The 16,782-nt window shown below is 40.7% G+C and overlaps 1 protein-coding gene across 2 annotated transcripts in view; it reads left to right on the top strand.

Annotated features, from left to right (window-relative positions):
• The window catches only part of EPHA5 (EPH receptor A5), a 938,871-nt gene that overhangs the window by 570,172 nt on the left and 351,917 nt on the right, over window positions 1–16,782 (top strand). For both annotated transcript variants that reach the window (XM_069630489.1, XM_069630488.1), the window contains exon 5: window positions 6,938–7,273. In XM_069630489.1, coding sequence (XP_069486590.1) covers window positions 6,938–7,273 — 336 coding nt within the window. The remainder of the gene's footprint in view (window positions 1–6,937; window positions 7,274–16,782) is intronic.

Here is a 16,782-nt window from a genome sequence, read left to right as displayed (position 1 = left end):
ATTAACACTGCATTGACATTGAAAAATGTAGGAATACCTTTGAGCCCTAAATGGCAAATATTGCTGTTTACCGCCATCAAGAATTTTAATAAATCATTAGTGTGACTAATTATTAACTATAATGATAAAGGGATATCTTTTGAGTTATGTTTGGAGTGTTGCTAAAATAAATGTCTTTCACTTAAAGTGGTTTGAAAGACACATGGATAGTAAGCCAACGAACAGTAGGTGAGAGCAACATTTGATTACCCGACAAGAGAATTGGTCAAAATTACTTTGAAATGAAAACAAAGAAGCTACTTGTAATTTTCCTTAAAACACTTTTGGTGAGTTGCTGTAAATGGTTGATATATTTTGCACACAACACTAAGTATCTGCTGTCCCGTGTTTCTTTCATTATAATTAATATAATTGAAGTTCTCTTAATAATCTGCATATAGTGTCTTGGAAAACCGAGTATGAAATTAAGTATTAAGCTATACTGCTTCCCTCCAGGCAAAGTCATGCAGACCTTTCTAGGAGCTCTCTCAAGTGATTGCTGGCAGCAGAGAGCATCTAATGAAGTTTTGTTATTTTCAGATTAGCTCAGTAAGTGATGTGGGTGTCATTGATTGGGTGCTGAAGAATGCATGGCTTGGAGAGTCTAAAGATGGATGCCATAATCTCTGATGGATTTGCCAGATGATCACATTCATTATTCTGAAAGCATAGGAAGTCCGCAAAGCGGTTGTAGGTCCGGTGCATTTCAACTCAAATATTACATTCCAGTCTTAGCTCCATGAAGGGCTCCTAGTCGTTTCATAAATTTATGATGGGATTATCTTTGCACCTTAAAGTCTACGGTTGCATTTTGTGTTGATGGTTGCATAGATTAGTGCTCAATTGAATTCCTCTTGTTCAGCTTCTGTAAGACACTGGAGCAAGAGCATTGCTACTATCCACCAAATTAAGCATTTAGGTGCTCCTTAAACGAACAGAAGACAGAATAGGTTGCCATTCTGGCAAATTTCCCAATTTGAGCTGTCGTAGAAGAAAACATGTTTGCCACATGTCACTTCTGCACTCTAATTCCTGGTTAATTGTTTTAGATTCTAGAATTAAAAAAGTAAAAAGAATGGAGCACGGCCTCATCCGGATGAGTCACGTTTATGAGCTCCATGTACACTGCATATGGATGCAAAATGGAGCACAGAGGGAGGGTGAGGTAGTTTGTGTGGCTGATCCATGCGTGCTGGCATGTCACCTTCTGCTGTGATGGTTGCAGGCATAGAGCGCAGTGGCTGGTGCAGAGCAGTGAGGGACCTCTGACAGAGTTAGGTGCTGCTTGGGATTCAGCCTAGTGCACGTATGTGAACTGCCTGAGTGGTGTGGAGAGTGAAGGAAAGAGAATGGACCTCCTAGGGGCATGGCACAGCTGTGCAGTGTCTGCTTGATGCCGAGCAGGGAACACATGCCTGGTGATCTGCCATTCTAAACAGTTTACTGATGTGGGAGCAGCGTGTGGCCGTGGGATACAGTGGTTGGGTGGGTGTGACTGAACATCTATGGCCAAAGGGACTCTGGAAGTGACCATTGCTATTGGCAGGGGGAGCAAGAGTAATAATATTTGTGATAAACTTGATGTGCCAGAAAGTGAAATGGGGCCTCTTCCCCTTCCATGTTCCACATACGCCCTGCAGATGCTGACCTTGACTGGAGGCTGTGGCAAGATGGAGGAGGATTTCCTTATGTTCAATTATTATCCCAATGAATGAATTCCCTCTTGTACATGGGCTCTCGTGTCCCTCGGTAATAAGGGAGTAGCGTGTACTGATCACCCAGCAACTGGATATCTGGATATCTTGGGCTTTGCTTCCCACCCCTGTCACCACTGAAGTGGGTTCCATGCAGCCAGAGGTGGTGCACTGTGACTGCAGACATTCATTGGAAATCTCCTCCAACTGTCCCTGTTCACTTCCGGATGTGTACTGTACTTTGCACCACCATTGCTTCCCTAGCCTCTTGTAGCGATGCCTTCCAAACGTAGCTGGTAACAGTGAAGGTATCATTTGCAGACACTATCTGAGCATAAATTGCATTTTGCAGTGTTCTAACACCATCATTGTTTAAACATGCCTTGAGGTTACGTCAACGAATATCACTGGATAAAGGGTGGCAAACAAGTGCTGTATTGCTTCTCTACATACCTGGTAGATATACAGGTGTTAGCAACCAACATTCCCCACGACTGTATCACTGTTGCCAAAGGAAGAGTACCAACATGCGCCTTTTTAAATGAACATCTCATATAAGGAGCTTCTATGACAGCTAAGTAAATTTCTAAGCAGCAGAACTGTTTGTTTGATATGTGTAGTTTAGATATAGCATCTCGAAGAAAGAACCGTTCCAAAGGGACATTTGTTTGCCCCAAAACAAACCCATCTTTTATTCTGGTCTCTCCCAAAACATCTTCCTTGCTATAGCTAGCAATCGTTTTCTGGCTAATTTTAACCACGGGAAGTATGCACTAACTTCTAAAACCAGGACCTCAAAAAGAAGCTCTTGTTTATACTTGAGAAGGGGATTTAGCCAAAGAAGTGCTCAGTAGTAAACTATCTTAAAAATAATTGTATGCTCAATACTTGACAAGCCCAATTCCAAACGTACAGCAATGTTAGCTATACACCTAGAAGCGAAACAAAAAAGATCCAATACAAATTATTAGGAAGCTCAGAAACACTCTCTTCAGCAAATTCCATAGAATTCAAAGAAAATAATAACTGGCATTCCTGCACACAGTTCAGTTTAAATTCAAAAGAATCATTTGACTAACATAACAATGTTTGTGATAACATGGAAATTAATGTTCTTAACATAGTGATGTTTCTTTCTCAAGCAGCCATTGTAGGCTGTAACGTAAATTGTACCCAAAATTACAAAATGACAATTCCAAAATGAATGCATCAAAAATATATTCTTCACAAAAACGATTTTCAAACAAATACATACATTCCTTCTAAAAGTGTCTTCATAATTTGAAATATAACGAAGGGTCTTTGTGTAAGGTCAAACAGCACTCAATAAGTGTTATTCACGTCCAAACTATCTGCTTGACCGGTTTCAGATCTCATGATCTTTCTTGAAGGGGATAAAAAAAACCTTCTCTCGGATGAATCATAACCAAAAAACGAAATGTGCCTTAACTTTATACTTCGTACAATCTGTCAATTAGTAAGATAAGTAGAATCGACCTTATGTATGCTGTGCTCACAAGGAGTGACAACAGTATACAACCTCTGTAACCAAACAAACAGGTATACTAGATCTAATAACCCAAAAAGATGTTCTCCTTTAACATATGGTGAATCAAATGTAATAAACCTTACCAGGATTCAAAGTAGCCAATGCTCGTCAATGGTCGGTCAAGCATAGTAGACTAGTTCACCCCAGGCAACACTCCAAATCTCTGAAATATATTGTACATACTCTCAGTCAGTAAAAATCCCAACATGTTCTCATACTCTTCTCATCTAGTGCATCAATTTGTAAAGACGCTTACCAGAATTTAAAGTAGTCAACGCTCGTTGAAGATCAATGAAGCGCCACAGTCACATTCACCACAGTCACGCCACGAGACATTACCCACTTGGAAACTGACATTATTTGTCTGTATTACAACAATACGAAATACATTGGTAACTTTGAAAGTGCTGGATAAAGTGCTTTATGAATGCAATCAAGCTAAAATATTTTCTGTTGTGTAATCAATACTTTTAAAAGGGTTATCGAGAACAGTGGCAATTGTAATGAGTGTGTGTGTCATGATCAATCATTTGGCAAATGTAGTTCCTTAATTGCCATGTTCCATAATGTCTTTGGATTGTGGACTGGACCATTTTGAGAAACTTTAACTGTGTGTTTTCCTATACATTTCTTTCGGATTTTATAAGAAAGCTTTGTGCTTCATATACCACTTTGAAAGATATCAACCATTGTACTGAAGTTAATGCAGCATTTTAATGGAATATAAATTCCTAAACTGGAATTTGTATTTTCTTTTAAGAAATAGCCTTCATAGCAGAGAGACAGATTGCAACTGGCCGCTATATTTATTTTAAAATATTGGTCCTGATTGGCAAGGCTCTGAACTTTGAAGTTCTGTTTTCTGACAAAGATAACCACATTTGCCGACCATCGCACTTAACAGCGCATTTAGCAAGGTCTCATCTGTGTAAAGTCACAGAAATATAGCTTCAGAGGGAGCCCATCTGCAGAACCTCCACATCCGAGGCATGGGCCAGTCACCACTGCCTTTATACCCTCTTTCCACACCCCTCTTGTACATTCCTCTATTGCTGCCGAGGTAGGCTTACACTTACACTATAGCAAACCCAGTGTATATGGACCTACATAGATGTAATCATTTGGACGTTCATTTTCTGAGAAGGAAACCCAAACAAGGTTTTTTTGTTTTTCGAAAATGTCAAACCTCCCACAAAATGATGCATCAAAAAACAAGGTCGACGAGTCGTACATGCCATCATCTCTGTTTGTTATCATTTAGAAAAAGAAGAATGTGTTCTAAAAAAGTATGTTCAAGATATTCCTACTTTCATATCTTTTGTAAATGTTCTGCCACTAAAACTGGTCTGTCACATTGTAAACAAATATAAACAACCATCAAATACGTTTTCACAAGTATTTCACTTTTAAAACAGTCAAAACAATTTTGTAAAACTTTTTTTGAAAAGCACAATTTCTTAGGGAAGTTATCAGACCTTTAAAATGGGTAGCAAATTCATCAGATCTACAAAAATTCCCAAGAGCATTTCCATCTTCCTAACTATTTGTATACATTCAGAGTTATTTGTTTGAAATAGAAATGATTTATTGTTTATGTAGCCATAACATGTTGTTTTACCACTTTGAAGCACTCTGTTGCAGTTTGCTACTACAATGGGTGAGTGTGGTATGCAGTAAAAAATGTGGTAAAGATGATTGATATGACATAAACAAATGTGGACGCTGTAGAGTCTGTTGGCGGCGTGGCCTCCGCATGGTATGTGCAATGACCGGCTGAGTGAGAGCTCAGGCTAAAGGGGCAATTGATACAGGGGGGAAAAGACAGACTGTCTACTATGATTCAAGGACAATTCGAGTTGGTTTGGAAATTAGTGTGGATCTCTTTTAAACTGTGAGCATGTGTGTTGTTGTTCGAAGGCAGTACGAGTTTACTCAGGTCACAAGGATGGTCCTCATTAGCCTCTCTTCCATCTCTACCTCCAGTTCTACCCATTGATTGTGAAGGCTCTGTGGTCTACACAGTTCCTTGATTGCTTTTGAAGAGCCAAAACCTTTCGGTATTCTGAAAGAATAGTAATGGGGACCAGTGACCACTTTTATGTTGTTTTCATTGAAAACGGCACCAGTTCATGGTCCATTTTCATGAAAATGTGTTTAGTAATTTTTAGAACTCACTGTTAAGTAGTGTCCTATAGCGCATTGTCAAAGGATTGGACCACGCTCCCTCACATGCGGAGCTACCAAAATCAGGCCTGAGCCAACTCAAATGAAGGGAGACATATGAACCTTCTTTATTACAGTTCACCATGTAACTGAAACCCCCCACAAGGCGAAATCCCTTCCTTTCCCTTATCTCCCCCCTCCCTAGACTAATGTCACTTTCCATCAACAGTTTGGCCCAAAACATGGACCGCCCACATAACGATGCAGCCGGGTGCAGGGGTTGGCCACGTCACGATGTGACACGCAAAATCTTGAATATTGTTTTCTATCCAAACTCACCCAAAATCCAATATTATTTTGGGATTTCAGCAGTCCCTTTTAAATGTTACTAAATGCACAAGTGTACCTTGTCTGATTTCTCATTTGGATTTTATAGAGGGAGCTGTCATGAAGGGCACTGCCTGGCAGAAACCAACAAAGAGTACTTGATTAGTTTAGGAGTTGCAGAGTTCTCCAGAAGGGCAATCAGACTCCCTTTTTGTCATTGTGAGTTTTTATTATTCTAGCTGCTGCTGGCTATTGATTTCTCGTTTTGCCAAAAGACAAAAGAACACTTCATCCGGACAACTGCAGCATTCTCAATGTCAGGCAGAGCAGAGCACGTGGAAAGGAAAGACCACTTCGATTCACACGCAGTTTTACCAATGCAAATGGCAAATGGCATAGGCAAAACACAAACTAACAGAATTACCAAATCAAGAAGATAATTTTCTCTGTGAGCTATAACTTCTGTTATAATGCATTCAATGCATTCAAATCCCTTGAAAAGATTCCCACAAGTCACCTGAGCTGCTGAGTAACTATGTGCCTGTAGTTTCATGATTTTGAAAGGATGTTCCTTACCGTAACTGAGCATAATGGATGCACGCCCGAATAGTAAAGTAAGTTCATACGTGAAAGGAGATGGATTTTGTCTCCATTGAGGATCGACACGTGTGAGCTACGGTTCACTCACTCCTCTCACACTTTACAATAAAAAGAGAAATATCAAAAACCCATGTTATGTCCTCTACCGTAATCTGCAATGTGAATTCTCTCACTTTCCTCTCAGGGTTTCCTGTTCAATTGAACAGAATTTTGATTTTACAATGCTTAGTAAACATGAGGAATGTGACTGCAGAAAAACATTGATCTAAGCTGTTAAGGAAGCATACTATCTGCAAATTTAAGTATTCAGTTTTGTTTTTTTATTAACCCCTTAAGTGCTAAGGGCGAGTATGTTTGGGCTGAATTCCTATGATGAATCATTGTAGGCTCCGCCCACTCCCGTGTTAATGACCCAATATTTTCCAATTTGTGATACCAGTCTCTGCTAAAGAACATGTTGCTTTAATAGCCCTGCTGTATTGTGAATTCAAAATGTAGCTTGAGTAGTGTTTCCTGTGAATTGGTGAAGAGTGACTATTAAAACCATAATTCTCTCTTCAACCAGGGCCCCCGTCGCCTCCTCGTAATGCCATCTCCAATATTAACGAGACCAGTGTCTTTCTGGAATGGATCCCGCCGGCTGACACGGGCGGAAGAAAAGATGTGGCCTACAACATTGTGTGCAAAATGTGCGCTGCTCACTTGAGCCTCTGCGAGGAGTGTGGAAGCCACGTGAGATACCTTCCCCTTCAAGGAGGCCTGAAGAACACCTCTGTGATGGTGATGGATTTGCTGGCCCACACCAACTACACCTTTGAGATTGAGGCAGAAAATGGCGTGTCGGCCCTGAGCCCAGGGGGGCGCCAGTATGTATCCCTCAATGTGACCACCAACCAGGCTGGTAAGTGGAACTTTCAATCATCGGTTCATTTTTGGTTTGCTCTTCTACAATACTACCCAAGAAATTTGAAGTAAAAACCCTTTTTTTTTAGTCTATCATTTAACTAACTGCTTTTTTGCCCTAAAGTTTACTTTTTAGACATAGTTCTAGATGAAAACATGTATGAATGTAACAACAATCCCATTTTCACCCTCAAAATATGTTAGTATATCACTTATAGATACACTAGTTATGCAAGAAAGAAGGTGGCAACACAGTATTTTCTTTTAAAATGTCTGCCCTTGGGGGTCAGTGCAGTATTTGCCTTGCCTGCGTCTGAGTGTTTGATAGCAGGTCCAGTTTGGGCATTTTGCGTTGAACCCTGTAAGGCATTTTCCCCTGTGTGGCTTGAAATTGATCTGCTGATATGGCAAGAGCTTGACATCATAATATCAACTTTTAATTAATTGTCTATGACTGATTCACCCTTCTCCTGAGGTGGTAGAGGGCAACCAATATCCCTCCAGATGTTTTGGCCTTTAGCTCCCATAAGTGCATGCCATCTGGAGGGTTGCAGGTTGCCCTCTACTGTCCGAGGCACTGGCATGGGATTCTCAATAGCTAAGGTGTCATTTGGTGAATCTGTCCATCAGACAATTTGGCATTGGTTCAGAAGCACAGTACCATGGCCCGATGGAGTGCCTTCTCTCTTGCTCTCATTAGAGCATTCTGCTTTGACTCCCAGAAGATACAGCAGTCCTGTATAGCTAGCTAGACATGAGCAAGCCATAATTTGCAGAACAAGATGATGGATTGACAGACGGCCAGGCTGGATTTATTAGGGAATAGATGTTCTGACGGCTGGATCAATAGCTAGATCAATGGATGAATAGCTGAACGTATTGCCAATGGTCGATACATGGATGGAAGGATAATAGGTAATGGACAGAATGAGGACCCCATTCAAGGAGGACAGTGATAGATGAAAGGATATAATGCATAGTTAAGCATCTTCTAGATTTCTGCAGAGTTTTTGCATAGACTGGATATTAGATTTCTGATTAGATCAAGGAATAGATCATTACATTGATGGTGGGATTCATAGATAGATAGACTGATGACTAGATTGATGACTAGTCGATTACAGCACAACTATATTGGTAGCTAGAACAATAGTCATGTAGAGAGACAACAGGCTGACAGAGAGATGTTACGTTATATGGCGTTTGTATAGCACCTAATGCCATTGGTGTGGCCTCAAAGCACTGTGGGGTGAACGCCCTTAGAGGACCAAAGCCCAAGGTATGACATTTAAAGGAGGATTTTAGAATGTGTGTGTGCATTTTAGCCACTTTAGAGAGACAAACACAAGCAGACAATCATCAAGCGAGCATGTTTTCACTGTACTGTGAACAAGGATTCTCTCTGTGAAACTTCCTCACACCTGGGCATCATCATTATGGATTACACACAATGATGCTATAAGGAGGGCGCATTACAGTCATTGAACTAAAAGGCGGTTCCAATTTGAAGCCAGCTTCATTGGACGTGACTTCTCGATGAACTGATGCGAATTCAAGACCAGCATGCAACTTTGAGCAAGAGGGAATAAAGAAAAGCACAGGAAAACATGCTGAACACAGTTCTCAGGCCCGTCACATGCACACTCTGTGGCCAAAGATAGGGGCATAATTGGTAAAGGGAAGCCACTTTCATCCGGAGATAAATACTTCACAGTACAATATACATTTCTTTCTTTTTGAGTCGAAACGTAGTATTTTAGGATCATATGTGAATTGTTTTGTATGGTTTTATTGATTCTATTCATTAATTATTAATATTTGTGATAACTTGTAAAAATGAATGTGTAAAAAGTCAAGATTTTGTTTTAGCTAAGACACAATAAAACAAAAATAAAATAAAAAATGCAACTTCAAAGAAAAACAGACATTTCTATATATGAGCATTTGTGAGTAAAGGCTTCCCAAAGATATTTGCTTCGTACAAGTCAAACAAGCAATGCTTATAAGTAGAGACACCTAGGTTACTTCTGTGTGCCTTAATTGTCTCTATTATTTCATGAATTGTCGATTTCAAGACCAACTCACTTTATAAAGTAAACTCCTCTGTCTATTCCTGCATTCCTGTGCACTTGTTCTGTGTGGCATCCTTGCAGATCACGTCCTGTGTGCAGTACACATTCTATGTGCAGTGCACATATAGCATGCCCGCAGGCATAGCATGCTAAATTGTGGCCATGGGTACTGTGGGCATTGGGATACGTGGAAATTGTAGGCCCATCAACCCTGGAAAAAGATAACAAATGTCTGCACGCTCGGGGAAAGTCCACTGCGTGCTAGAAACATATTTCTATCACAGATGGGCTTCAAGCTAAATCTCATCTTTACTGGAGGCATATGTTTGCACATTTTCTGCAGGATTGGGTATTGAATGATGTAACCGCAGATGGCTTTGAAGATGAAAATGGAGAAGCCATGCGATGCCATCTGTGATGTCATAAATAAAGTCTTATTTGAAGCCGCTAATTATGAAATATGGCATTTTCAATGTTATGACTGAGTTTGTAAGAGTACATGGTGTGGAGAGTTAAGAGTCGCAGCTGACTCCGATAGGTGAATTTAGGATACTTTTAGAATGAAGGTCCCTTTAACTGAAGTTTGTTTACTGAGGATGTGTATCAATGTAGCTCCATATATTAGATATTTCCCCAGAAGTGCATGTATTACAAGGCCTGCAGTAGCAGCCCTGTAGTTATGGTTAAGTTGCTCAACTCATAGGAAGAGCACTTTTTGGGCAGCTTATAACTTTGCTCCCTCTGGACAAATCCTTGCAAAACAAGTATGTGGCCCGTCTGAATATTTTAGGCATGTTTAGTGAGGTTTCATCAAGGGGGGCAAAGTTAAATGTGGGGTCCTAAATCTTTTTTTTATCCATCGACACAATGGATGATACATTTTTCTCACGCCTAGAGCACAAACGGCTGGATGGATTTTCACCAAATTTGCAGCAGGAGTGGCGGCTTGGTCTCGAAAAGCGTGCTTCCCTGTTTGGTCTGTGGACAGGCATCCAATTGGCCTAGAGGGTGACGTGATGTCTGCAGACTTTGGACGCACCCACTGATTGGATGGTGAAAATTGTGAAGTCTGCAGATTTTTCGAAATGCCCGCCATGTTGGATTCGCGGAAAGTGGCGGACAGTGGCAGACAGTGGCCAGTGTCCGTGGACATTGCTGTAAAAACATATTAAAAAACACAACATTGCACTTGTCTAACCTATGAAATAATCTCTGGGGAGGTGAGGGGTGATAAGGATGAGATGGTATATGGCTTTAAGAAGCCAAACATTTGGTGTTTTCCATCCCGAAGTCCGCACATATTCCAGATGTTCAGGTATAGTCCTGTGATGTTCGCGAATGCTTCAGATGTTCGGGGACATCTCTGCCTATTTCTGCATTACAGGGTTGGTGAAAAGCAGTTTCTGGATGGCTTATAACTTTGGTGCCACTCAATGAAATTGCATAAAATTCTGGAATCTTATTCTGGACCTGATTCTGAATGGTTTTGGTGGGATTCTGTCAAGAGGGGGCAAAATTAGACTGGGGGTCCCAAACTATTGTAAATGCTTATAAATGTGGTGTCATTTGACGAATCTACACACATGTTTGCAAAAACATTTTAGATCTAGATATAAATGTTTTTGTAAAGTTTGATGGGATTTTGCCAAGAGGGGGCTAACTTAGAGGGGGGGGCTCAACATTTTTAAATGGTTTATAACTTTGTTGCCATTTAACAAATGTAGCCAAACGTTTCCAGAAAGGTTATAGACCCAACCTTGAATGTTTGTGTAAAGTCTGAAGGGATTTTGTCAAGTAGGGGCTAAGTTATATTACTATTGTATGTACACACACTTTGACACTTTTGAAAAAATAAAACATGGGCGTATTTTCAGCAAACTCAGGTAAGGAGCATTGGCAAGGACCTTAAAGCATCGTTTTGCAAATATGCATGTGTTTTATTTTTTGACAAGTGTCATAATGTAGTTACAAAAAAATAGTGATATATGTTTGGTGACTGGGGTATAACCTGTGGCCATGGGCAGTGGCCAAATTGTCCAGGTCATGGCATAAGGTCATGACCCGGACAATATGGCTACTGGCCATGACCACGAGAGGTGACAAATGGGGTTAAATTGGCCATGTCCACCTGGGACCGGCTATGTGGTAAAGTTATTCGAAAGTGGGATTGGTTTGAAAGGGAAAGAAATGTGTGCTATTGGTAATATGGTCATAGGGTTCCCTCTTCTCCTTTTGCAGGCTGCCATGTAAAGGGAAGAGGGGCTCTCATTATTGGCTTTGCTTGGGCCGATAACTTGGGCTGCCTGGCCATTATACCCTGTTCCAGTCCCTGGAACGGGGGATGAATGCAACATTATTTCCATTAACATAACACAAAATGCTAATGGGAATTCTGGAAAATCTTATTGAGTCTATGTACTTTACTGAGAAATGTAAAGTAGATGGAGTCTATAAGATGATTTTTTTTAGTTACATTTTTTAACTTTGAAAAGTGGTTGCTAAAGGAACCCTCCTTTTGTTGTTGTTTGATGTTTTTTTTTTGCAGGAGAGGATAGAACGTAAGGTGGGGAGGGAAATGAGGAAAGAGGCAGCAAGCACTAATATAGAGTGGCAGGTCGACAGGGGACAATGTTGCGTGTGTGGTACGTCTATGGTAAGGGGCAGTGTTTCTCATGCTCCTTCATTACAGCTTCCAAAGCACTTCGAAATTGCTTCCCCCTGCAGAGTGGTGTGTTGCAGTATATACAGAGGACTGTTGTCTTCGAAAGATATAGATCAACAGCCTCTTTTATTGCTTGCAAGGTAACTGGTGGGATTTTGTGTCCTACAGAAGTAGGCTGTGTGGTTACAGTATTGGTTGAGAGGAAGATGAGGTGGAGGAAGACAACCTACTACTTGCTTAGAAATGAACAACCTTTCTGAGAGCATTGCGGTGGTTGGATTTGATGTGGCGGTGCACGGAGGTGGTCCCGTAGCAGTACTGTCCAGGTGGTCCGTGGCTGAGTACAACAGTGCATTTCACTTTGGTAGCTTTAGCATTTGTTACATTCCCAACAGTGGTAAAGAACTGCCACACCCGTGATTCTCTCTGGATGCTAAAGGTAGGCACTTCCTCTACCTCATCTTCTTGGTTGTCTTCATTGTCTTTGGAAGTACTGTGCTTTTTTTGTTGTGTAGGTCCTCCAGCTGGTGGTGGTAGTGGCTCTTGGGGAGGAGCGATGGCAACAGCTGATGCCATTTTTAAGATAAATAGCAGTTTTGCTAATATTCTTCCAAGTATGTGCTTTGTAGTTGATTGTTAATGGATAATGAGTAAGTGTAGGTGTAGGAGCTGTGCAAGGGTACATTTTGAGCTTGAAAGTTCCTAGAACAGTCGAAAAAGCAGTTCTGAACTGTCCTCGAAGCACAGACCCGATCGCAAAGTGCAGACACGTTCGCGGACATGTCATCATGCCGCGTGCAAGTGCATGGTCATGTGGCAACTGAAAAAACTGTGTTAAAGGGATGTTACGTTAAGTTGCACTAATAAAAACCTATGAAATTCTCTGAAAAAATTCTGGTAAAGGGATGTTATAATTACATGTAATACCTCATTACCTGAAATGTGCCAGTTATGGTAAGCTAAGCAACCATAACTCATGCCACCACCGTACAGTACTAAGACTAACACCCAGGACATCAAAGATGACATCACAAATGTCATTGATGACGTTACTGTTGACATCACATGTGAAATTAATTTTAATTAAAAGTCCCTACAAGGGTTTGTGTTTAAAATGTTGGTAACAAGATGTCAGGGGTGATCGGGAGACCTATCATGAACTATTTAATCTATTAAAGAATGTACTCATCTAAACAACATTGTATTGGAGTGTTGTTAATACAGGAACCTAATCATACATAAACATAGGCAATGGCTGCAGCATGCACCATAGAAGTACAATATTTATGATCTTGTAATTTTGGATAGTAAAATAATGAATGCTACCTTATCAGAGTTTTGAGTAATGTTAAACATGTAATAACTAGCTAACAATTCAAGATTTACTGCACACATGTGCTGGTACAAACAATACATATGAAGACCCGCAATGCATACAAATCAGAGGCACATACAGGGAAACTAAAGTAAGTAAGAAAGAATCAGCATCCACAGAAAATGTTAATAACATTAAAGTTTATCTTCAAGTATACAAATGAATTGTGGGTTTGAAGCCTGCTTATTGCCCCATGTATGTGCACCATGAGCTGAGACCAAACCCTATTGAAAGTACTTTAAGAAAATATGACAAGGTTAACGTCTAGATATGTAGCACCTTTTGAATTTTAATATTCTGACTGTCAGCGAACAAAACCACCTGGCCTAGATATGTCAGTGAACAAAAACAAGTGGGCCAGATATGTGATGTCATCAATGATGTCATCAATGACATTTGTGATGTCATCTTTGATGTCCTGGGTGTTAGTCTTAACAGTGCACGGTGGTGGCGCGAGTTATGGTAGCTTAGCTTACGTTAACTTGGGAAATTCTGATGTTTTTCGGTTTTACTTGTAACTATAACGTCCCTTTAACGTTTTTTCAGTGAATTTCATATGTTTCTATTAGTGCAACTTAACCATAACGTCCCTTTAACAAAGTCTTTTTAGAGAATTTTTATATATTCAAGATATGTATTATGGTGGTATACAGTGATGGAGTGCATCTTGTGATAATATAATAAACCAGGAGGCTGAATGAAGATTAATGGCCAGAGCCACAGAACTATCATTTCATATTACAGACCCTCTAGCCTCTATTTTGCAGTGGAGTCAGACAAGGCTTCATTTAGATCTGGAGTGTATGTCATATATAGGGTGCCAGACAAACAGGGAGTCATATTGTGAAAGCAGTGCATATACATGTGAAGTGGAAGAGTTTGGACCTGATAAAAAAAATCGGGTATCTAAATGCAATACAGATGTGTGGAATTTGACCATCGACAAGGTGGGTGTGCGCACGCCTGGACTTTTTAAAAATTTTAAATGGAATTGAATAATGGTAGATCAACCTCTGGAAAATGTGTGGGGCTAATCCGTGGACACAGCTATAGACACAGACCCCCTGTCATATTTAGTTGGGATATGACAGGAGGATTACACGATGCATCTCCAGAAGGGGGCAGAACAAACCTTCCCCCTGCCATGGTCAGCCTGATTAACTATCAAAGGCTCCTTGGAGCCGCCCTGTCCTTTTGTTGGGCATTGCAGCTGGTGGCAGTGATTCACATACTATTCAGAGGATAATTCAAACAAGCCCACATGGGGCCTGGCTGCAGAGGTTAACAAAGGAGTCAGGAAACCCCAACAACCTTTCATATGCACTGTGTCAAACTGAAGCCAGCTCCCGCCCTCAATATCGATTGACCGTCATAAGGTATGAGTATGGGGTTTGCAGGGGCCAGAACGTCTGGTGTTGCCGCAGCTTCAAGGGAGACCTGCCACTTTAATCAGGAACCACAAAGCGCTCAATTAAACAGAGAGATGCATAGATTCACAACAGTTTTTACCCCTTTACCGTTTCTTTTGCTAAGAACTCTGGTTATGACCTCACACACACAGGAGATTGTAGGTGTCTGTCCTTTTTCAATTGCCGAACTGTTTGCCTTCTGATACCCGCAGCTTTCGCCCATCTGGAACTCTTTCACAGAAGCTGCAAAGCTCCCTGAAACTCACTCAACCCTGTCTAGCACCAAGAACCTCTACAAACAAAAGGTACATTGTGGTTCTGTCCCTCTCGTCCTTCTCTGAAGGCCCCTAGAGGCATTTTAAGATGCATTGCTCCTTTTTGCTGAAGTCAATTATCATTGAACTGTTGCGATTATTTACTTTACCGACTACCCTCCTATCAGTATCCAGAGTGCATCCCTTTACCTTTTTTGAAACTGTCTGTCCTCTGCATTCACTTATAGCGTGGGTTGTATTTCGTAGTGTTGCTAGAACTGTCTGTTGTGATAATAATAAAGTCAATATTGTTAAACAACCTTGACTAGACAGTCCCTTTTATCATTGGGTAATTGTATTTTCGCTGTGTTGCAACTAACCAATGATCCACACATTTTCTGAGATAAGTCTGGCATTCCATACACGTTACCAAAATTGGACAGGGAGGTTTATAATGTGCTTGTGTTTCCAATCTATTCGCATCCCTTGGTGTACTAGATGTGTGGGGCTGATTGATTATTTAGAAAACGATATTCACTCCTGGACCGCTGGTGCCCCGGAAGTTTATTCATCACAGCAGAGGATGTGCTTTTAGTCAATATCCGATTCAAAGAAATGGCAATGTCCCCATATTCAAAACAGTCACCTGCACATTCTCTAAGGTGATTGATGGCTTGGTCTGGCCCTTGTATGCATTATTGTAGTGCATGTACGCTCAACACTCACAAGCTTCTAGAACCGAAAGATATTTCTCTTTGATAGGCCAGTAATGGGATGGTCACAATGGAATGAATGCACAGAAGAACATTGCACTATCCCCTGTGCCAGTTTGTCCAAAACAGGATGACACTATCTGATTGTATGCAATTTAAAGTCCATTAGTTTGGGGAATTCAGACAAGTTATTGAAACGTGTTGAAATGCTCCTTTGCAACCCTGGCTTATGAAGTCTTTGGGTAGATTTTGGAGTTGTACCCCATTTTGACCACCATGCTAGTCACACCCACTTCCTGCTTGTCCCTACTGAATATCCATGCACCTGCAATCTGTTTGATCTAGCACCCTGCTTTTAAGGAGGTTTCCAATGTTATTTCTTTCCAGTCTTCTTGAATATCATTGCTTAATTACAGCTGTGTCTTCAGCCACTTGTTTCATGAGCAATATTGCTGTCCTTGCATGTGTTCCTTACACTGAATTCCTGCTAAAATGTGCATTGGAAGCACATTGGAATAGCCCGTTTTGGCTCTTGTGTAGGCATTAATTACGCACTGTTATACTATGCCCATGTACTACCACCATTTTCCAGCTGTTCTTATCTTATGGCTAGATGGTATCATTTTGTAGTGCCTGCAAAAAGCCTTGTCCCATGCGTGCACAAAAGCACAAAAGCCAAAACTGTTGGCTATGATAACGCTTGTACGTTTTGGTTGGAGAAAAGGAGCATGTTAGCACTTTCCTTTACTTGTGTAAAAATAAAGGTTTAAGCCGACAGACGCTATTTTCAACAAATCTAAAATAGATTTTGATTTAATGGTGATGATGGGCGTGTTGGTGTTAGTATTAACGTAGGCCGGCACTAAATGTTCTCTTTTAGAATCTAAATTTGGTTTAGTAGCCCACACCGGAAGGTTAAACAATAAATGTGTTTTTTTTTTTTTACCCCGTAAATTGCCCACAATGGAATGCAGGTGCACTCTTGTTCCAAGGAACACACTCCTGTGTCTATACCACATTGC

The sequence above is a fragment of the Ambystoma mexicanum genome, chromosome 6q (assembly GCF_040938575.1).
Source record: "Ambystoma mexicanum isolate Mex_15411 chromosome 6q, UKY_AmexF1_1, whole genome shotgun sequence".
NCBI classification, from domain to species: domain Eukaryota; kingdom Metazoa; phylum Chordata; class Amphibia; order Caudata; family Ambystomatidae; genus Ambystoma; species Ambystoma mexicanum.
Note: the sequence above shows the minus strand (reverse complement) of the source record. Positions and strands in the feature narration are given on the sequence as shown.